The sequence below is a fragment of the Schistocerca cancellata genome, chromosome 7, assembly GCF_023864275.1.
Source record: "Schistocerca cancellata isolate TAMUIC-IGC-003103 chromosome 7, iqSchCanc2.1, whole genome shotgun sequence".
Taxonomy (NCBI): domain Eukaryota; kingdom Metazoa; phylum Arthropoda; class Insecta; order Orthoptera; family Acrididae; genus Schistocerca; species Schistocerca cancellata.
This window is the reverse complement of record NC_064632.1, coordinates 398,263,272-398,287,729: the sequence shown is the minus strand read 5'-3', so window position 1 is coordinate 398,287,729 and position 24,458 is coordinate 398,263,272. Positions and strand designations below refer to the sequence as shown.

At 44.4% G+C, this 24,458-nt stretch overlaps 1 protein-coding gene across 1 annotated transcript in view; it reads right to left on the bottom strand.

The window, feature by feature from the left end:
- Positions 1-23,702, bottom strand: part of LOC126092790 (cell adhesion molecule 2-like) — a 164,060-nt gene extending 140,358 nt beyond the window's left edge. Inside the window, exons 1-2 of the mRNA XM_049908518.1 lie at positions 23,691-23,702; positions 22,943-23,173 (exon numbers count right to left, since the gene is read on the bottom strand). Of these exons, the coding sequence (XP_049764475.1) occupies positions 22,943-23,173; positions 23,691-23,702 (243 nt within the window). The remainder of the gene's footprint in view (positions 1-22,942; positions 23,174-23,690) is intronic.
- Positions 23,703-24,458: the final 756 nt, after the last annotated feature.

Here is a 24,458-nt window from a genome sequence, read left to right as displayed (position 1 = left end):
ACCAGATGGTAAAGCTGATTTTCGGTAGTGGCTTTAGAAGAGTACGTTAAAAGCAGAAGGAAAAAATGACATTAAATAAAATGTGACAGACGCCAACATTGGTAAGGAAAATTTAAAAATTAGTCCACCAGTTACGTGATATATTTGAAGGCTGATGGGTGAAGGCTGAATGGAGGATAGAGATGAGAGTGGGTGGCGAACGTACTGGGACAGTCAGAAACCAATCATAATTTATACATATGAGAGCCAGTAACCCAAGATTCTCTGGGAAATATACATAAACCAGAGCGGGGAGGAGACGGGGGAGTGAGGCGTCAGCTATGAAGGTGAGTGTCTTAATTGACTTACGATTCCACTGAAATAATTTGGAAGTGCGGAAGGGTTAAAGAGAAATACATGGATGAGATGTGTCATGGAATAGACACAAAATGAAAGGAATATTTTAGGTAACGTAGAAATAATAGCATAATAATTAGAAATGGAAAAGTTAGTTGGCTAATGGGAACGGAATAAGGCACGAAGATAAAAACAATACTTGGTGAAGCCTCTAAGAAAACGGTGGCCCTACATGCAAAGTGCAGTTTCTAAAGAATACAAGAAAAAAAATTGGGCAGTCTTCACGTAGCATGTCAATTTACTGGAAGTGATAAGACCATAAGACAACAAAAATTATTTCCAGAATTGCTGCGTTTATGTGTTTTTTCCTCAGAAAATATATTTCATAATCGTCCGTCATCTGCGTTCTGACAGAACTGCCGACGTGACATAGGTACAAAACATTAGTCTGGACATGAGAAGCAAATATATGTTTACGAGCTGTAAGACGATCATTTGCAGCTATTTTCATACCCTCTTAGGAACGCATAATTTGCGCACAGTAACAGCGTTACACGCTTATTTATATTGCAGGTTAGTTTTAAGCAGCAGTATAAACAACAAACAGGGATTACCATATTCTGAACAGAAACTAACACATTTCCCTTTAGGTGTACTGTAAACTGTCATCACAACAAGTATGTCAGCGTGTCGGCTGTTAGCGACATGATTGTTTATCGACCGACCTGATTATCGATATGAGAAAAGGTCAAACATGTTGATACTTCATACCACGGCCACAACTTGTTACTGCGGAGGGCGCTGCTGCCGGTGGACATGTCACATGCGTCCGTGCGCCCACGCGACAGCGTTCGTAAATACCGTGGCGCCGCACTTGCCCGGCATTTCTCACTAGGCAAGTTCCCCGTCGCATCTCCTTCGGATTTAGTGGTAATATGGCTCAGTGGACAGGCCGCCAAAATCTGTACACAGATGAAGCATGAAAACTGGAAGAAGGTATACGGAACTGTGAAAAAGGAAACAGAAATAGTGAACGGTAGAAGCTCAAATTGTGCAACATTGAGGAAACAAACAGCCATGCCGTCATGGCTATGTGGTCACGGTATTGGACTGTGACGGAGGTCCGTGTTCAGATCTTACTTCCGCTCTATACCTCCTTTCCTCACAACACTATGAACTGTCCGTCTGCTCATAACATATCTCTTCGCTATATTCAGATTTGTGTATGAGTCGTGGCATGAAGTCAGTTTGCAACAGCGAGGCCTAAGGGACGGACCTCCAGATGTACGTACCTTCTATTTGTTGTAGACTGGTACCACATGTTATGACTCTTGCGTTCAGATTTGGAAGTTTTGACTCTTGAGTTCCTTCGTTGTAACTTAGTTCACAACCGTTTATTTATTATTTTCATTTCTGTAAGACATATCGCCTGCTCTCACAATTCATCACATTAACTTGCGACGGTAATATATTCTTGACACAAGACTCATATTCTGCAACCAATGTATAGTATGACAACTGCCACGAATACAGAAGGAGAACAGACGCGTTAGTGATCGGACGGAATGCTCATAATTTTGTGCAAAAGAAAAGGAAAATCTGGCATTTGGGAGCGCACCTTTTTCCTGTTTTCATGCTTGATCTGTGTTCAATTTTTAACGGGCTATTCACTGGCCCACCTTACCATTAAACGTGAGGTGGGTGCGATGGCGAGTTTCCTTTAACAGTTTCCTCTGAAGCCTTGACACTCGCCATTCATAGCAGAGTCACTGACCTTTCCTGTGGTTAAGTATTTCGATTCGGATTACTCCCTGGACTTTAACTACTCTGTGTACTTTGCTTCTGGCTAACAATTCGCTATGTGAACTCTGCTGTCATCGACTACTGGATCTGCCTGTGTGAATGATCATAAACAGTGCTCTACCTACAACACGTAGGATAAGAAAGACTGTATCATCTGCATCAGCTAAAAGCATCTGAGGAGCTGCTGTTATACAAAACTTTAGAACACTCTTTTACTTGACTGTCAAAGTTAAAGCTTTGGGACGACGCACTTCAAAACCGAACTCAATACTGTAAGCTCATACCTGTCATAATATTGCAAATTGTTATCAGAGCCAAAACAATGACATGTACCATTCACTTCCATTCACTTTCATGAAACCTTCATCTTAATCTTCATCAGGACTTCACCTGAGTGTTTCGTTTCCTAGGTGCAGCCAATTTGCCCTAAGTTTCTTTCAGAACAAATTATTTATTGTGTCATTTGTTATCATAATACGGCATTCAATTCGTACACTAAAAGCGGTAACAAAGCTAGTTACAGTAGGTCCCAGCAAAAAAACACATTGCAAGCCGTTATGTACACACAATACAGATCCTTCTAGATAATACAGCAATACCAACTTACATTGTCACCATGCATACAAACCTTTAATTTTTTTGAATTTTCCCCACAAAAATTACATTAATAAGAAGAGTTTTATTTTTTATTTGACGTCATCTGATTAGGACCATCGGGCCTTCTCTTACATCGGACCAAGGTTCAGCACATACAATACCTCTTTTACCTCATAGTTACCTAAGAAACAACAGTTTAATAAAGACAAATGCTATTAAAATGATCTGAGTATCTATAAACAAAATGCGTCTAAATAATACCGGTTATGAACTGATAACGTACTTCAACTACTGCTGTTTCTGCCACTAATAATAATAATAATAATAATAATAATAATAATAAAATGGCAGTAATAATGACAGTAATAATTATAGTGACAGATATGAAAAGGAATCTATAGAGGTACAAAATAGACGTTTTCTGATGTAACGAATTCAGTGTAGAGGAAATTTAAGGAGACTGCACCAGCTAAGAATACTGGGATATGAGGAAGACGTGGTTGGAAAGACGTACAGGGTAACGAAAACTTACAATTGTAGCCATTACTGTTGCTTCAGTAGATATGTCATTAGCTGTCTTCTGATGCTGGAGATATTATTCAGTTCTCTAATATAATGCTGGAGATTATTACAAAAATGGTTGAAATGGCTCCAAGCACTACGGGACTTAACATCTGACGTCATCAGTCCCATAAACTAAGAACTACTTAAACCTAACTAACCTAAGGACATCACACACATCCATGCCCGAGGCAGGATTCGAACCTGCGACCGTAGTAGCAGCGCGGTTCCAGACTGAAGCGCCTAGAACCGCTCGGCCACAACGGTCGGCTGGAGGTTATTACAGAGTCGGGTTCCCGTTACTGAGAAGGACTTCGAGAAGGTGGCTGAGTGATGAAGTCAGAAAGAAAGGATTTTTCTCTAATGGGTACGGGTGTTTCTGCCGTTTTTCATACAAGAGCGTTAAGGTAGAGGAAGGATATGACGGTCAACATCGACAGATTGTACTGAAATCTTTGAGCTTATTTGCACGCAGCCGGAATAACTATGTATATGATCGTAAAATACGATCAAAGAGTTCAGCATCACAGATGTAACGAACCAATCCCAGGCGGCAAGAACTTTACTGACATAGCATCGTTGTAACCAATAATTGGAAGTATTAGTGTTTCTGCATGTTCCCTTTTCAGGTCAAGAGGGAGCAGCTTTTTATATTTTCGTAGGGCATGGAGAGATGCTGATGACATCTTGCAGATTGAAGTTACGTGTTCAGCCCAATTTAGATTTTCATCTGTTATTACCACTAGACTCTTTGTGAAGGAGAGAAGTTGATATTTGTCCCATTGTTTGCACCGCGTACCAAGACCCACAACCATCGCTAACTGTCTCTTCCCGCGGACAGAGAGAGACAAATGTATTGTTCTGCTGCCTACATAATAGTAGACTATACTTATACACTGCTAACAGCATTAACTGCCAGATCGCAGTTGATACTTATCTTGATTACTAGTTTCAGCAAAGTTATATTACCTTTTCATATCACTGGATAGGTGAATTAGTGTAATACATTGCTATCTCGCCAATTAAAACATGGACGTAAGCTCACCTCTTACCTATATGTTTTCGAAGGCCAGATTTGCAATGTCACAAGTAGGTGGTTCATAATTCACGTATCCGATTATCTGAAGCTGGCAATATAACTTTGCTGAAATAGTAATCAGGACATGTATCAGCTACGATCTGGCCAATAAAACTTATATTTTGTAAGTTTTTTTTTTACATTGGTATATGGTTCGCCCTCCTTCTAACAGTGACAGGTAATTACAGCTAATGCCTTTACTTGTTTCAGAACAGCTGATCTGAATCATGTATGTGGAAAATCGAGAGATTTTACGCCCATCTGCAACTGGTGTAATACATTTACTTCACCTTTAGTGTAACATTCATATCGACTGCATTTTGAATGCTGAATATGCGTAGTTCCTAGACATTTAGTTTCAATTATGCACAAACTTAGCGCCGCATTCGCCGTATTTCCGCGGCCGTGGAGTTTTTCTTCAAGTAGTTCAAATCACAGCCACACAGCTGAACCACCATTGACACGGATAAATTCATGTTTTCACATGAACATTGCGTTAAAATAGGTTAATAAAGTATATTTACTCGATAATCAATTGGTTTGAGCGCTACGGCAATTACTTTTAGCCTGCTTAATTTCAATTACTAAAACGGAGTTCGCAGCAAAGGCTATAATGTATCATCCATTATGCTTAAGATGCTTCTAAGAAAGATCATTGCTACTATCTTAGTTCCACCATCGAGTACCTTCTACTTATAGTTAGTGTTATGGGTGAAACTTTTCAACTCTTTGAAGGGCGTCATTTTAAGGCTTTTGTTTATTTCATGCGATGTAAGGAGATTGTCATCTATCTTAAGAAAGCAAGTCTTGTGCCATTAATGCAAGTGGCGACGGTAAATTTTTTTGGGATACTGTACATAAATCTATTCATATGTTTCTTAAATCGAGTTCGGAAGCTGGGTCACTTTGACCCATATACGTATAATTCGGGAGACTCTTTGCATATCTATTACAAGGGCTAGTTGAGAAGCTTGTCTCTGTCAGTTTTTATATTTCGTGTCAGCCTATTACAAAATTATTGCCGTAAGGAATCACAGCTCTTACATTGTGTGGTTTCACTAAATTACCAATTTTTGCGAAATGACATCAAAATATGGATTGTACCCTCTACAGATGTCTGTTTGTTCTTATTATTGCTTTTGTCTATTCATTTCATGGCATTCTTGGGCAAATTGTCTATGTGTCCTGATTGGAAACTATTTGCATCTGATGTTATCTGTTTAATGTTTCCAATTTCTTTATTATGCGTTGCATTGCTCAGTGACACATTATATCTAGTTTGTAGCAAAATGAAGCGTCAGATAACCAACTGGATACATCCAGGAAAGGAAATAAGTAAACCACTGACACATTGGAGAATGAGGGTGCAGGCCCTCGAAACCCGTAGTGAAAAACAATGAAAGTAAGTGTCACTGATAACTGTTTCAATTCGTCTTTTATATTATCGACAATCGCTGCTTCAAAACCACAGTCTAGCACGAACAAAATGAAGAACAGTAATAAGGGATCCAGTAATTCCACGTCTTTTGCGCTAACAATAAGAAATTATCGGTGAAATTTGAGACCTGTGTTTTGCGGGCGAAATATCCCGTACAGCCCACTAAAGGTGCTCTGCATCATGTTACTGTATACACGTGATGTACGAATTCAGGATCAATGCGATAAGCTATTTGTCAGACTGAATCAACGGACGGAAGGGGGTGCAGGTGCTGGCGACCACTAATCACATTTCACAGCGTGCTGATCTGGAGCTAGACATGTTATTAACTGATAGGGGCCACAGAGCACTAAAAGCGTATTCCACGAATTACTCGTTTGACATGTTTATCATACAATGCTCTGGACTACAGTTGCAACTTAGGCGCAGAGGTCATCTACGTAGAAATTCGTACTCCGGAAGCCACCTTATGATGTATGTCAAAGGGAGCTTGGTATATTAATGTATTTTCCAGCTTTTACTGCTTCATTTGAGAAATGTGTGCGGGAAAAATGCTTGTCTCTAAGCTTCCATATCAGCTTGAATTTCTATGAGAGTAAGGTCATAATCATCTCACGAGATGTTAGTGGGAGGAAGCAAAACAGTGCTTGCCTCTTCGTGGAAAGTGCGTTATCGGAAGTTTAAAAGTAATCATCTCCAAGATGTACAAAGTGTCTCTAGGAGCAGCAACCACTGTCGATTTTGTGAAATTTTGGATCTTCATAATGGAAGAGTGTACATGCACACGAATTTGTAATACTGTGCCGCTATCAAGTTCACGTGTCACTTATATTTTTCTGAAGCAGCGATGCTAATGGACTACGTTTTAACAAGAGTCCGTGATTGCAGGGGGAATGACCACATGATTTTTGTTGACTTATGTGTGTTATTATTTATTATACAGTTTTGACACAGTTGGGAATGCAGGAAGACAACGTAGGTTCTATTCAATTATAAAGATTGCGAACAATTAGTAATAAAATGGTATTCATTAAATATTAAGAAATACTCAGCTTCAATGACTCTTCATCTTGTGTAAGGGCTCTGAGCACTATGGGACTTAACATCTGAGGTCATCAGTCCCCTAGACTTAGAACTACTTAAACGTAACTAACTTATGGACATCACACACATCCATGCCTGAGGCAGGATTCGAACCTGCGACCGTAGCAGCAGCGCGGTTCCGAACTGAAGCCCCTAGAACCGCTCGGCCACAACGGCCGACCATCTTGTGTAATGTGCAGCAAAATCAGACGTTTGAAATTATTACAAGTTCTCTAAAATAAAGTCCTGCCTCTGTGCCTCTGCGTGATGCACACGTAGAGTCCAAAGCTGGCCTACGATGCCTACGGAGCCTAAGTCTCGGAGACGACGGACGAACTCTGCAACTCGTATACTCTTCTGTAACTGGAGGCAACACACGACTCGGCAAACTGAAGAGAACTGTCCACCGTAGTTCAGTGCTCCTGTATTTAGGCATCGACCAATCACGATCCACACACGTGATGCACATGGGTTGGCAGCTGCGGCCTCTGACTGACCTCGGTATAGTTCGTACTGCCAACCCATGCTGCTGCTGTCCTACGAGTGTTTCGAGCACGACTTATCGATTGTGGTGCGGTACCCTCTGGATTCGTGAGTACCGTCACCACAGTCACCACTGTGTAGAATGCGTGGATGAATGTTTGTTAATATATTCCATCCTATGAAGATATTTGTGTGTTGATATCTCTGATGATCAAGGCAAGGCTAATTAAGTTGACAGTGTTCCTGGTGCTGCTGTGCGAGCTTTATGCATCGCAGGACGTTGAAACATCATAGGTATATTCATGTGCTCCCTGCCGCCGTTGGATAAGCAGCTGCAGCAGCAAGTCGTATACTCCTAGCTCACTCATTTGTTACATAGTTTAATTCTTAATTTTTTTGCGTGTTTTTGGTACTTGCATTGATTAATTCATAAATTTCGGGCGTATTATAGTATTTGAAAGTTGTAGCATCGCGTTTTAGTACCTGAATAGTGTAAATTCGCGTGGTCGTCTGTCTTCTGTTTTTGTTTTGAACGGCCAGTGTCGGTTGGTCACAGTCAGTGTGCTCCCTGCCGCCGTTGGATAAGCAGCTGCAGCAGCAAGTCGTATACTCCTAGCTCACTCATTTGTTACATAGTTTAATTCTTAATTTCTTTGCGTGTTTTTGGTACTTGCATTGTTTAATTCATAAATTTCGGGCGTATTATAATATTTGAGAGTTGTAGCATCGCGTTTTAGTACCTGAATAGTGTAAAATCGCGTAGTCCCCTTCCGCCGTCGAGCAGTGTGTCAGCAGTGCACAAGTGGCAGAATTACTGCATTTACTAGGCAATCTTGTATTTTAATAACCGTTTAAATTTTGTGTCGATTTGTTTGCGCTCTCTGTAGATTAGTTCAGACGTTCTTTGGGCAACAGTTTTTAGCATGGATAGGGACTGCAACTGCTGTGTTCGGATGCAGGCTGAGTTGGCATCCCTTCGCTCCCAGCTTCAGACAGTGTTGGCTTCCGTCTCACAGCTTAAGGCCAATGGGCATCACTGTGGGGGTCCGGATGGGGGTTTGTCGGGGACGGCCAGCTCGTCCCACGCATCCCCCCGATCGGACTACGACTGTGGTTGCCCGGGATACTGCCCGCATTGAGGCTGATACCTCACCTGTGGTAGAGTGGGAGGTCGTCTCAAGGTGTGGCAGGGGGCGGAAGACATTCCGGAGGGCTGAACGGAAGGCGTCTCCAGTTTGTCTGACGAACCGGTTTCAGGCTCTGTCTCAGGCTGATACTGATCTTCGGCCTGACATGGCTGCTTCTCCTGTTCCAGAGGTTGCCCCTCAGTCTGCAAGATCCGGGCGGTCGCAGAGGGTGGGCTTACTGGTAGTTGGGAGCTCCAACGTCAGGTGCGTAATGGGGCCCCTTAGGGATATGGCAGCAAGGGAGGGGAAGAAATCCAAAGTGCACTCCGTGTGCATACCGGGGGGAGTCATTCCAGATGTGGAAAGGGTCCTTCCGGATGCCATGAAGGGTACAGGGTGCACCCAACTGCAGGTGGTCGCTCATGTCGGCACCAATGATGTGTGTCGCTATGGATCGGAGAAAATCCTCTCTGGCTTCCGGCGGCTATCTGATTTGGTGAAGACTGCCAGTCTCGCTAGCGGGATGAAAGCAGAGCTCACCATCTGCAGCATCATCGACAGGACTGACTGCGGACCTTTGGTACAGAGCCGAGTGGAGGGTCTGAATCAGAGGCTGAGACGGTTCTGCGACCGTGAGGGCTGCAGATTCCTCGACTTGTGCCATAGGGTGGTGGGGTTTCGGGTTCCGCTGGATAGGTCAGGAGTCCACTACACGCAACAAGCGACTACACGGGTAGCAGGGGTTGTGTGGCGTGGGCTGGGCGGTTTTTTAGGGTAGATGGCCTCGGGCAAGTACAGAAAGGGCAACAGCCTCAACGGGTGCGGGGCAAAGTCAGGACATGCGGGGACCAAGCAGCAATCGGTATTGTAATTGTAAACTGTCGAAGCTGCGTTGGTAAAGTATCGGAACTTCAAGCGCTGATAGAAAGCACCGAAGCTGAAATCGTTATAGGTACAGAAAGATGGCTGAAGCCAGAGATAAATTCTGCCGAAATTTTTACAAAGGTACAGAGGGTGTTTAGAAAGGATAGATTGCATGCAACCGGTGGTGGAGTGTTCGTCGCTGTTAGTAGTAGTTTATCCTGTAGTGAAGTAGAAGTGGATAGTTCCTGTGAATTATCATGGGTGGAGGTTACACTGAACAAACGAGCAAGGTTAATAATTGGCTCCTTTTACCGACCCCCCGACTCAGCAGCATTAGTGGCAGAACAACTGAGAGAAAATTTGGAATACATTTCACATAAATATTCTCAGCATGTTATAGTCTTAGGTGGAGATTTCAATTTACCAGATATAGACTGGGACACTCAGATGTTTAGGACGGGTGGTAGGGACAGAGCATCGAGTGACATTATACTGAGTGCACTATCCGAAAATTACCTCGAGCAATTAAACAGAGAACCGACTCGTGGAGATAACATCTTGGACCTACTGATAACAAACAGATCCGAACTTTTTGACTCTGTAAGTGCAGAACAGGGAATCAGTGATCATAAGGCCGTTGCAGCATCCCTGAATATGGAAGTTAATAGGAATATAAAAAAATGGAGGAAGGTTTATCTGTTTAGCAAGAGTAATAGAAGGCAGATTTCAGACTACCTAACAGATCAAAACGAAAATTTCTGTTCCGACACTGACAATGTTGAGTGTTTATGGAAAAAGTTCAAGGCAATCGTAAAATGCGTTTTAGACAGGTACATGCCGAGTAAAACTCTGAGGGACGGGAAAAACCCACCGTGGTACAACAACAAAGATAGGAAACTACTGCGAAAGCAAAGAGAGCTTCACTCCAAGTTTAAACGCAGCCAAAACCTCTCAGACAAACAGAAGCTAAACGATGTCAAAGTTAGCGTAAGGAGGGCTATACGTGAAGCGTTCAGTGAATTTGAAAGTAAAATTCTATGTACCGACTTGACAGAAAATCCTAGGAAGTTCTGGTCTTACGTTAAATCAGTAAGTGGCTCGAAACAGCAAATCCAGACACTCCGGGATGATGATATCGTTGAAACAGAGGATGACACGCGTAAAGCTGAAATACTAAACACCTTTTTCCAAAGCTGTTTCACAGAGGAAGACCGCACTGCAGTTCCTTCTCTAAATCCTCGCACAAATGAAAAAATGGCTGACATCGAAATAAGTGTCCAAGGAATAGAAAAGCAACTGAAATCACTCAACAGAGGAAAGTCCACTGGACCTGACGGGATACCAATTCGATTCTACACAGAGTACGCGAAAGAATTTGCCCCCCTTCTAACAGCCGTGTACCGCAAGTCTCTAGAGGAACGGAAGGTTCCAAATGATTGGAAAAGAGCACAGGTAGTCCCAGTCTTCAAGAAGGGTCGTCGAGCAGATGCGCAAAACTATAGACCTATATCTCTGACGTCGATCTGTTGTAGAATTTTAGAACATGTTTTTTGCTCGAGTATCATGTCGTTTTTGGAAACTCAGTATCTATTATGTAGGAATCAACATGGATTCCGGAAACACCGATCGTGTGAGACCCAACTCGCTTTATTTGTTCATGAGACCCAGAAAATATTAGATACAGGCTCCCAGGTAGATGCTATTTTCCTTGACTTCCGGAAGGCGTTCGATACAGTTCCACACTGTCGCCTGATAAACAAAGTAAGAGCCTACGGAATATCAGACCAGCTGTGTGGCTGGATTGAAGAGTTTATAGCAAACAGAACACAGCATGTTGTTATCAACGGAGAGACGTCTACAGACGTTAAAGTAATCTCTGGCGTGCCACAGGGGAGTGTTATGGGACCATTGCTTTTCACAATATACAGTATATAAATGACCTAGTAGATAGTGTCGGAAGTTCCATGCGGCTTTTCGCGGATGATGCTGTAGTATACAGAGAAGTTGCAGCATTAGAAAATTGTAGCGAAATGCAGGAAGATCTGCAGCGGATAGGCACTTGGTGCAGGGAGTGGCAACTGACCCTTAACAAAGACAAATGTAATGTATTGCGAATACACAGATTATATGATAGCGGAACAAACACTGGTAGCAGTTACTTCTGTAAAATATCTGGGAGTATGCGTGCGGAACGATTTGAAGTGGAATGATAATATAAAATTAATTGTTGGTAAGGCGGGTACCAGGTTGAGATTCATTGGGAGAGTCGTTAGAAAATGTAGTCCATCAACAAAGGAGGTGGCTTACAAAACACTCGTTCGACCTATACTTGAGTATTGCTCATCAGTGTGGGATCCGTACCAGATCGGATTGACGGAGGAGATAGAGAAGATCCAAAGAAGAGCGGCGCGTTTCGTCACAGGGTTATTTGGTAACCGTGATAGCGTTACGGAGATGTTTAACAAACTCAAGTGGCAGACTCTGCAAGAGAGGCGGTCTGCATCGCCGTGTAGCTTGCTCGCCAGGTTTCGAGAGGGTGCGTTTCTGGATGAGGTATCGAATATATTGCTTCCCCCTACTTATACCTCCCGAGAGATCACGAATGTAAAATTAGAGAGATTAGAGCGCGCACAGAGGTTTTCAGACAGTCGTTCTTCCCGCGAACCATACGCGACTGGAACAGGAAAGGGAGGTAATGACAGTGGCACGTAAAGTGCCCTCCGCCACACACCGTTGGGTGGCTTGCGGAGTATAAATGTAGATGTAGATGTAGATGTAGATGAATCGTTGCGCTCGTGGAGTATGGTGGAAAACTAATAGTTCCACTTTCTGTCACCAAGTGAAAATATGGCGCTGTAAGCATTCAGAATGTGGTATGGATGCAGGAAAAGGGGAGGAATGATAAAACATATTATTAAAGTAGATCCGACACGTTTATTACGACATGATCACAAGTTACATCATGCGTTTTACTTTGTCTCCTGACTCAGCAACATATTGAATCCGTGACACGGCATAATCGGCAATTGCTAGCAGCTTATCTGGTGCAATTAGAGCGATATGTGGTCGTATGCTTTCATTCAGAACAGAAAGAGTCTGGATACATCCCCCCCAAGGCACGATATCTAAGATCCCCACAGTCAGAAATGACAGGGATTTTGGTCGGGAGACCTGGAAGACGACACATGTTGAAACTGCCTAGAGGTGATGTCGTTATCGACGGTTTCTCGAAGCAAATATTTCGCCTGGCAAACGACATCTGGTGTTGCCACACCTTGCATGAAAATAGTGGTATGGACACAATTGCGTTCTCGCAAAGCTGCAACCACGTCTTGCACGAAGAGGTCCTTATGACGTGCAGATGTCACTGCACACCTAAGAGGTCAGCAAGGTGACATCTTCTCGAGGAGAAACAGACTTAGAAAGAAAGAGTTGGTGAAACCACATCACACAGTCAGGTAATGTGAGCGCAGTGGATGTTCCCGCACAACATCTGGCGGAGCAGAACCCCATATGCGGCAGTCCTGTGCGTTCGCAGCATCGCACATAGTAAAATGTGCTTCGCCTGTCTAAAGAATATTCTCTGGCTACATGTCACTCATTCCATGTATGCCAAAAGACCAAGAGCAAGACACGCCGTTGCAGCTAAACCCGTGGTCTACGGGTAGCAGTACAAATATAAACGTCCTCTGTACTGGGTTCGAGCCCCGCGGCCTCTTACATTTTGAAAAAAAAAATTAGGATTGGCGGCCAAAGACTTCCGTGGTAAGAAGTCACCCTCATTCTGCCTTGTCAAAGAGGGGGGGGGGGGGGGAGCGGACAGTGATTCAGGGCATTCATGCCTTTGGGGTGGGAAACTGTCCTTAAAGGTGGAAGAATCAAAGACATGATGATGCTGATGGCAATGGAAACTACTGCATCAAAGACACGTCATGTATGTCCGTAGGACATTTGACCTGTAATTGAAAAAGCGTCATGATGATCTCGCAACTGGCATAAGATTCCGGACTAGTCCCCCCTTCGCACCCGGAGGAGGCAGCCAAAGAGGATATGAGAATGAGAAACAGATTGAATAATCAACGAAAGGATAACGTAGGGAAGCTAGATAATCCGAAAATGAAAATACTAAGGCTCAATCTGGAAAGAAGACAATGATTTCTGGTAAGACGATTGTAGACTAATATCAACAGCACCAGGAAATGGTATGGCGGGAGTAGGATTCGTTATGAATAGGAAGGTGAGGTGGAGAGTGAGTTACTGTCAAAGTTGAGTGATAGGTCGTTCCCGTCCGAATCGACCCCAAGCAACACCGACAACGATAGTTCCGGTATAAATGCATGGGCTCTGGACTGCGGTTGCAGGGGGAAGGTGTAGAAGGGTTAAAGGAGAACATGGGCTTGGTATTACGAATAGGAGAGGAGAAAGACTAATTTAGTGCTGCAATAAATTCCAGCAAGTAATAGCGAATACTGTGTTCAAAAATAACAAGAGGAAGAGGTGTACTAGGAAAAAGCCGGGAGGTACGCGAAGATTTCACTTAGATTACAACATGTTTAGGCAGAGATTCCGAAAGCAGGTATTGGATTGTAAGGTGTACCCATGAGCAAATATAGACACAGATCACAATTTAGCTGTGATGAAAAGTAGGCTGAAGTTTAAGAGAGTTGTTAGGTAGAGTTAGTGCGCAAAGAATTGGGGTACGGAAGTAATAACGAATGAAGAAGTACGCTTGAAGTTTCCTGAGACTGTAGATTTGGCGATAAGGAATTGCTCAGTAGGCAGTTCAGATGAACATGAATGGATATATCTAAAAAGTGCAATCGCAGAAGTTGGAAAGGAAACGGTAGGTACAAAGAAGGTAATTGCAAAGTATCCTTGATAACGGAAACACTTCAGTTGTTCTATGAAAGAAGGAAGTACAAAAATGTTCATCATTAGAAATGGGTAAACGGAAGCAAAGGCGAAATTGCTGCATGAAAAATGTTCAAAAATCTAAACAAGAAACGATTGTCTGAAAACTGACTCAGCATACAGAAAAGTGAAAACAGCTTTCAGTGAGTCTAATAGCAAGGAAGGTAACATTGAGAGTGCAATGGGAATCCCGCGGTTAAATGCAGAGGAGAGAGCCGGATAGGTGGAAAGAGTACATTGAAGGCCTCTGTAGGGGCCGACTTGTCTAATGAAGTGATAGAAGAAGAAACCGGAGGCGATAGAGAAAAGATAATCGATTCAGTGTGCCGCGCGGGATTAGCCGAGCGGTCTTGGGCGCTGCAGTCATGGTCTGTGCGGCTGGTCCCGGCGGAGGTTCGAGTCCTCCCTCGGGCATGGGTGTATGTGTTCGTGTGTTTGTTCTTAAGATAATTTAGGATAAGTAGTGGGTAAGCTTAGGGACTGATGACCTTAGCAGTTAAGTCCCATAAGATTTCACACACATTACGTGGATCCAGTGTTAGAATTAGAATTTAAAGAGCTTTGAATACTTAAGATCAAATAAGACAGGTGGGTAGAATAACATTCCATCAGAATTTCTAAAATCGTTGGGGGGAGTGGCAACAAAACGACTATTCATGTTGCTGTGCAAAATGCATGAGTCTGGCGATATGCCAGTTGACTTTCGGAGAAACATCATCCACCATTTAAAAAGATTTCAAGAGCTGACAAGTGACGATCTGTTAGATGACGATGAGTTAGGTATTAGGAAACTTAAGGAGCTCTGTCTTTTCTGGAGACTAGAAGTCTACTCTGCAGGAATCAGCATGGGTTTCGAAAAAGACGATCATGTGAATCCCCGCTCGCGCTATTCGTGCACGAGACTTGTTCCCATGTAGATACCGTGTTTCTTGACTTCCGCAAGGCGTTTGATACAGTTCCCCACAGTCGTTTCATGAACAAAGTAAGAGCATATGGACTATCAGACCAATTGTATGATTGGATTGAAGAGTTCCTAGATAACAGAACGCAACATGTCATTCTCAATGGAGAGAAGTCTTCCGAAGTAAGAGTGATTTCAGGTGCACCGCAGGTGAGTGTCGTAGGACCGTTGCTATATATAAATGACCTAGTGGATAACATCGGAAGTTCAGTGAGGCTTTTTGCGGATGATGCTGTAGTATATCGAGAGGTTGTAACAATGGAAAATTGTACTGGAATGCAGGAGGATCTGCAACGAATAGACACATGGTGCAAGGAATGGCAATTGAATTTCAATGTAGACAAGTGTAATGTGCTGCGAATACATAGAAATAAAGATCCTTTATCATTTAGCTACAATATAGCAGGTCAGCAACTGGAAGCAGTTAATTATCTGGGAGCAGGCATTAGGAGTCATTTAAAATGGAATGACCATATATAATTAATCGTCGGTAAAGCAGATGCCAGACTGCGATTCATTGGAAGAATCCTAAGGAAATGCAGTCCGAAAACAAAGGAAGTAGGTAAGAGTACACTTTTTCGCCCACTGCTTGAATACTGCTCACCGGTGTGGGATCCGTACCAGATAGGGTTGATAGAAGAGATAGAGAAGATCCAACGGAGAGCGGCGCGCTTTGTTACAGGATCATTTAGTAAACGCGAAATCGTTACGGAGATGGCAGATAAACTCCAGTGGACTCCGCAAGAGAGACTGTCAGTAGCTCGGTACGGGCTTTTGTTGATGTTTCGAGAACATACTCTCACCGAGGAGTCAAGCAGTATATTGCCCTCTCCTACGTGTATCTCGCGAAGAGACCGTGAGGATAAAATCAGAGAGATTAGAGCCCATACAGAGGAATACCAACAATCCTTCTTTCCATGAACAATACGAGCCTGGAATAGAAGGGAGAACCGATAGAGGTACTCTTCGTACCCTCCGCCACACACCGTCAGGTGGCTTGCGGAGTATGGATGTAGATGCAGATGTAGATGTAGATGTGTGGTTGCTGATTACCGACACTTCTGTTTTCTTATTAGAAAAACGTGAAGGACTATTTGTTCATGGTTGTCGTTCGGATGTTTTGCTCCTGTCGATGTGTGTGTTCCTGGGGGGTTGGGCACCAAATGTAGGGAAAGTGGATCTGGCTCGCTTTGCGAAGTTTCCACTGTCACGTGTGGTTGGTAATGGAGAAATTTATGTGATTTGTGCGCGCGGAAATATTGTGCAGCTTCCTCAACATAATCCGGCGTGACGCCCGAGAACCAATGACGTAAGAGAGCTGTTTCCGTTTGTCTTTCACCCTCAGCAGTTGTGGACTACGTCCCCTCGTTGCTACCAAGCTGGTCGAGGGTTTGGGGGATTTCATATCTGACCCCGGGATAACTCATAGGACGCCGGTTGTTTCATATTGGCGTCGGATCTGGAAAATTATTGCTAATGAAATTTGAGTAGGGAAAAAAAATTAAAAAATACTGAAATAAATAAATTTATTCAGCCCAACGGGTACATGATCGTTTTCGATTATTTTTTAGTCATCAGTCTTCTGACTGTGCTGGATGAATTCCAATCTCTGTCTTCCTATACAGTTTTTATCCTCTACAGCACCTTCGAGTACCATGGACGTGATGTCTTAACAGGATGGCCCTTCTTCTTGTCAGTGCTTTCCATATACTCCTTTCCAAGATTGTAATTCACGATATCCGGTTTTATGGCGTTGATTTAAAAAAAAGCGTATGGGGCCTGAAGATGGCAAAATGAACTGTAGAAACTGGTTGCTTTTAGAATAAAATAAAATATCTTAAAGTGTACGGCTGTTGGTGAAGTTTATTGAATTGGAAAGTACATACCAACTGAAGTCCCCTGGCCGTAATGGACCAACAGAGATCTGATGAATCCTTGTCTGCCAAGACAAAGACTTGCCTTAGCTTTGGACTATGCCTCATTCTTAGTGCTCCATCACACACCCACACAGCTAACAACATGGTAATATCTTCTCTTGTAACTCCCCACGTGGTAACTTACCAAGTGCTATGCCTTCCTGCAACCCAGAAAGGCTGTACATTTGCCTGATGGTGTTATTTCTTCCTGATATGTATTCTGAATAAAAATGTTACGACGGTAATAACTGGTAGCATTCAACCGTATTTCTGTCCTCTCTCGGGCATGGGTGTGTGTGCGTTGTCCTTAGCGTAAGTTAGATTAAGTTGTCTGTAAGCCAAGGGACCGATGACCTCAGCAGTTTGGTACCATAGAACTTAACACAAAATTTTTAAAATTTGCATATGGCGGCCAGCCCCTTAGGATGTGGCTGGCAAGGAGGGAAATAAGTCCAGTGTGCACTCTGCATGCATAAAATGTGGAGTCGTCCCAGATGTGGAACGGATCATTTTGGATGTTAGAAAGAGGACAGGGTTCAGCCACTGCACTTGGTGGTGGATCATGTTGGCACTAACGCTGCGTGTCATTTTAGATCAGAAAAGATTCTCTCTCGATACGTGCTACTAGATGAAGTGGTGAAGACCGCTAGTCTTGCTTGCGAGAAGAAGGCAGAATCTGTAGCATTATCGACAGGATCGATTGCAGACTTTTGGCGCAGAGCCGAGCGGAGGGCCTGCATTTGAGTCTCAGATGGCTCTGCGACCTTGTAGGCTACATGTTCCTTCACTTGCGCCATAGCGTAATGATATACTGGGTCCCGCTTAATAGGTTAGGGGTCCGTTACACACAGGAGGCGGCAGTAGTAATAGCGGGGACTGTATCGAGTAAACTGGGAGGTTTTTTAGGTGAGGTTCAGGGTGGGAAAGAAAAGAAGATAGGCTTTAGTCTCAAATATTACAGACCAACAACAGGACTAGGTTAGATCCAGATGTTGTAGCAGTAAATTGTAGTAGCTCTTTAGGGAAATCACCAGAGCTCCAAATGCTAAGAGAAGACACCGAAGGTCAAAACATTATAAATCTGGTTAAGGCCGGAGGTATGTTCAGTCGAAAGTTTTGCGAAGATCCTGTCGGTGTTCATAAATGGGAAGATTAAATACATTGGTGGCGGCGTGTTTGTTGCTGTTACCGTCTCTAACGACCTCGTTGTTGACGGGACGTTAAACTCAGATCTTACTTCCTTTGTTGCTGAAAGAAATAGTGTATATTGTTGCTAAATTGAAGTAGGTAGTTCCTGTGAGTTATTATGGGTGGTTATACTTCAAACCAGAATGAAATAATACTTGGTTTTTTTTAATGACCACATGACTCGGACGATACAGTTGCTGAAAGGTTGAAAAGGAGCTGAGTATCATCTCAAATAGGGACCCCACTCATACAGTTATAATAGATAGTGATGACTTCAATCTATCCTCAGTACGTTGGCAAAAATAGATGTTCAAAGCCGTTGGCAGGTATAAGTATAGTTCCTTCCTTTAAAGTGTCAGCATGTCTGGTCTAATGATGTCCATAGTATGTAAAATGAATGTGGAGGAGGCGAGAGAAATGAAACAAAAGGAATTCAGCTGCGTGCCGGCTCAGTATTCGAGCCCGGAATCTCCTGCTTCCTAGGTAGTTGCGTTATCCACTCCTCCACCCACACGAATTGTTTATCGCAACTGCGCGGACTGTCTCGGCACGTACAATCTAGCGCGACCTACCCACAGTCTCCATCCATGTCCTTCTCGCTCGCGACTTTGAGATTTCCGATGTCCGGAAGAACAAACACCACGCATTCACTTAACTGATTCGCCTCGATTAATATGAATTCAGTATCTTCAGTGCGGATGCACAATCAAGTTCAACCTCCTGCGGGAATCTCAAAATAGCGGGCAAGGGGACACGGAATGGGCTGTGGACACCTGGTGTAGGAGGGAGTGTGGGTCGGCTTAGGGGCGTACCGAGATAGTCCATTGCGATAAACACTGTATATGGGTGGCGCAGTTATTAATCAACTGCCTAGCAAGTGGGACATCCCAGGATCGTATACCGATCCGGCACACGTTCTCAGTCGTTGCCGCTGACTCCACAAGAAGTTGGTGAAGCTGATGTAATGAACCCTCCCTTTCCTTTCCTCCCCCCTCCCCCCTTCCCAACACCTTCAATTTACACAATACGTATCACAGCTGCGGTTGCCTTGGTGCCTTTTCTTTCAGACATGTGCGAAGGAACAGACACCTTGTATTCACATAAAAGATACCCACAGTAGTCAGTTTTCTTTTTAATTTTGTGCCGAAGCTGATTAATGTGACTGTACCACGAATGCATTGACACTAATTATGCAGTATACTGGATTTACTCGAGTCTGAAGATGGTCATCCTCGAGCGAAATTAATTAGCTGATTAAACTTGTGATTCATGATCGGATCGCTGTGATACATTATTAAGAAAATACACGAACACACTTTACACCATTGTGTACTCTGTACAGCAGAGGAACATTTGGGAAACGATGATTGTATGGCAATGCGTCCTCCTCAAAGCGGCGTCTGTGAGTGATTGGTTTGTGGACATAACATTCCTCAAATGGACCAGCCTGTCCAGAGTCCCGATCTGGACACAGTGGAATACCTTTCAGATAAGCCAGAACGCTCCAAACTAACGTGCAACCTCACTACTTTCTCTGATGTCGGCCCTTGAAGAAGAATAATATGCCATTCCTCCAAAATTACTCAGACGCATCGTTGAAAGCGTCCCCAGTAGCTTACAAGGCGTCATAAAGGTAAAGGGTGGACGCGCGCCACATTTATGTCCGCTAAGGTCCCGGCGGAGGTTCGAGTCCTCCCTCGGGCATGGATGTGTGTGTTTGTCCTTAGGATAAATTAGGTTAAGTAGTGTGTAAGCTTAGGGACTGATGACCTCAACAGTTAAGTACCACAAGATTTCACACACATTTGAACATTTTTTATGTCCGCTAATAAGTGTTCAGATATTTTGATCACATAGCGTAGATGGGTTTCAACGGTGGTTTCAATAAGCTTTATGTTCCTAACACTATATGGAAATGATTACCGTTAAGAATCATCTTTATCATCTACGTCACGGCATAGGTCTGCGGAACTGTACCACTATACAGGGTGTCCCAGCTATCTTGTCCACCCAAAATATCTCTGGAACAATAACAGCTATTGGAAAACGACTTTCACCGGTATCAATGTAGGGTTGGGACCCATGAATGTACATATTTGTAAACATTCTAAAACGAAAGCATATGTGTTTTTTAACACAAATTTATGTTTTTTTTAAAATGGACCTCCTGTATTTTTACTTCAGCAATCCATAGCATGACAAAGCACATACACAATGGCGTTGATTGCATCGCAATATTCCCATTACATCCCGAGATATTGAGACGCGAAGTTGACGCTTGAAACACCCGACATGCGCTGCTAGCGCACGTCCTGAGGCTCAGGCGTGAACCCCATGCTGCCCGTAATCGAGATGTGATTGACAAGTAAGTGTCCCTCTCGATAAGTATGGAGGTGTGATTACACATGTCAATCACATCGCCATTACGGGCAGCATGGGGTTCACGCCTGAGCCTCAGGACGTGCGCTAGCAGCGCATGTCGGGTGTTTCAAGCGTCAACTTCGCGTCTCAATATCTCGGGATGTAATGGGAATATTGCGATGCAATCAACGCCATTGTGTATGTGCTTTGTCATGCTATGGATTGCAGAAGAAAAAATATAGGAGGTCCATTTAAAAAAATATAAGTTTGTGTTAAAAAACACATATGCTTTCGTTTTAGAATGTTTCCAAATATGTACATTCATGGGCCCCAGCCCTACATTGATACCGATGAAAGTCATTTTCCAATAGGTGTTATTGTTCCAGAGATACACTCCTGGAAATGGAAAAAAGAACACATTGACACCGGTGTGTCAGACCCACCATACTTGCTCCGGACACTGCGAGAGGGCTGTACAAGCAATGATCACACGCACGGCACAGCGGACACACCAGGAACCGCGGTGTTGGCCGTCGAATGGCGCTAGCTGCGCAGCATTTGTGCACCGCCGCCGTCAGTGTCAGCCAGTTTGCCGTGGCATACGGAGCTCCATCGCAGTCTTTAACACTGGTAGCATGCCGCGACAGCGTGGACGTGAACCGTATGTGCAGTTGACGGACTTTGAGCGAGGGCGTATAGTGGGCATGCGGGAGGCCGGGTGGACGTACCGCCGAATTGCTCAACACGTGGGGCGTGAGGTCTCCACAGTACATCGATGTTGTCGCCAGTGGTCGGCGGAAGGTGCACGTGCCCGTCGACCTGGGACCGGACCGCAGCGACGCACGGATGCACGCCAAGACCGTAGGATCCTACGCAGTGCCGTAGGGGACCGCACCGCCACTTCCCAGCAAATTAGGGACACTGTTGCTCCTGGGGTATCGGCGAGGACCATTCGCAACCGTCTCCATGAAGCTGGGCTACGGTCCCGCACACCGTTAGGCCGTCTTCCGCTCACGCCCCAACATCGTGCAGCCCGCCTCCAGTGGTGTCGCGACAGGCGTGAATGGAGGGACGAATGGAGACGTGTCCTCTTCAGCGATGAGAGTCGCTTCTGCCTTGGTGCCAATGATGGTCGTATGCGTGTTTGGCGCCGTGCAGGTGAGCGCCACAATCAGGACTGCATACGACCGAGGCACACAGGGCCAACACCCGGCTTCATGGTGTGGGGAACGATCTCCTACACTGGCCGTACACCACTGGTGATCGTCGAGGGGACATTGAATAGTGCACGGTACATCCAAACCGTCATCGAACCCATCGTTCTACCATTCCTAGACCGGCAAGGGAACTTGCTGTTCCAACAGGACAATGCACGTCCGCATGTATCCCGTGCCACCCAACGTGCTCCTGAAGGTGTAAGTCAACTACCCTGGCCAGCAAGATCTCCGGATCTGTCCCCCATTGAGCATGTTTGGGACTGGGTGAAGCGTCGTCTCACGCGGTCTGCACGTCCAGCACGAACGCTGGTCCAACTGAGGCGCCAGGTGGAAATGGCATGGCAAGCCGTTCCACAGGACTACATCCAGCATCTCTACGATCGTCTCCATGGGAGAATAGCAGCCTGCATTGCTGCGAAAGGTGGATATACACTGTACTAGTGCCGACATTGTGCATGCTCTGTTGCCTGTGTCTATGTGCCTGTGGTTCTGTCAGTGTGATCATGTGATGTGTCTGACTCCAGGAATGTGTCAATAAAGTTTCCCCTTCCTGGGACAATGAATTCACGGTGTTCTTATTTCAATTTCCAGGAGTGTATTTTGGGTGGACAAGATAGCTTGGACACCCTGTATAAGGCCACCTCTGCTTTCGTGTATCGTTCTGTTGTGAACGGCTAGTTTTGGTAACCGATCATAGCCAATTCAAAGGATATGGTGAGTTTACCTGTATTCATGATGATTGGCTAGTACTGAGATGATATTAATTGCCTTTGTGTTACATCTGCTACGGTGATCGATTCCTTTCAGAAAGCGCTCCTGTGTCTTGAATTCATTTCGTGCTTTGGTCATAGCGATCCATAAATTGCTCTCACACAAAAGAAGTGATACTGCCGTGTCGTTCTTGAATTTCCTCTGGGTGTCTGTACGGCAAATTTTTTCCCGATCGTCTCTTACATCCTTGAGACAGCAGATAACTTTCTCTAGATTTGTCAGTCGGAGATGAGGGTGTGGTACTCACGTCTACGGTGACCCCAGCGAGCGGGAAGAGCTGCGCGGGCGGCGCGTCGCGGGGCACGTAGCGGTAGAACTCGCGGCCGTCCTTGTACCACTTGACCGAGTAGAGCGCCTCGCCCTCCAGGTCGAACAGGCACTGGTGCGTCACGCTCTGGTTGCGGACCACGTACGACGGGATGCGTGCCTCCAGCAGCTTCAGGCCCCAGGCGCCTGCAACACACAAAAGCAGCGCGACCTAAACAAGGGTTTCACACACTCCACGATTTCTTAAATGACATTCATCCAAATTCATCTTTGAGGTCGAGAGATGGTCTACAGAACGTCTGACAATACTTCAGGACACAGAGCGTATAGAGAATCTACAAGTACAAATAAGTATTTAAGTTCCACTTTGAAGACCACTCAAACCAGAAATAAGCACTGCTCAATGTTCTGTCATAATGTGCCTTTCTTTTGCCCGCATCTCGTGGTCGTGCGGTAGCGTTCTCGCTTCCCACGCCCGGGTTCCCGGGTTCGATTCCCGGCGGGGTCAGAGATTTTCTCTGCCTCGTGATGGCTGGGTGTTGTGTGATGTCCTTAGGTTAGTTAGGTTTAAGTAGTTCTAAGTTCTAGGGGACTGATGACCTAAGATGTTAAGTCCCATAGTGCTCAGAGCCATTTGAACCATAATGTGCCTTTGACATAAACAGCCATTTGCCATCTGCAATAAAATGAACATCGTTCTGGTAGGATAATTTAAACTATCATCTCACCCATAAACGCATCAGTACTCCCCTTTTGATTTTTGTCGTCACATAAATACAGGGTGTTACAAAAAGATACAGCCAAACTTTCAGGAAACATTCCTCACACACAAAGAAAGAAAATATGTTATGTGGACATGTGTCCGGAAACGCTTACTTTCCTTGTTAGAGCTCATTTTATTACTTCTCTTCAAATCACATTAATCGTGGAATGGAAACACACAGCAACAGAACGTACCAGCGTGACTTCAAACACTTTGTTACAGGAAATGTTCAAAATGTCCTCCGTTAGCGAGGATACATGCATCCACCCTCTGTCGCATGGAATCCCTGATGCGCTCATGCAGACCTGGAGAATGGCGTATTGTATCACAGCCGTCCACAATACGAGCACGAAGAGTCTCTACATTTGGTACCGGGGTTGCGTAGACAAGAGCTTTCAAATGCCCCCATAAATGAAAGTCAAGAGGGTTGAGGTCAGGAGAGCGTGGATGCCATGGAATTGGTCCGCCTCTACCGATCCATCGGTCACCGAATCTGTTGTTGAGAAGCGTACGAACACTTCGACTGAAATGTGCAGGAGCTCCATCGTGCATGAACCACATGTTGTGTCGTACTTGTAAAGGTACATGTTCTAGCAGCACAGGTAGAGTATCCCGTATGAAATCACGATAACGTGCTCCATTGAGCGTAGGTGGAAGAACATGCGGCCCAATCAAGACATCACCAACAATGCCTGCCCAAACGTTCACAGAAAATCTGTGTTGATGACGTGAT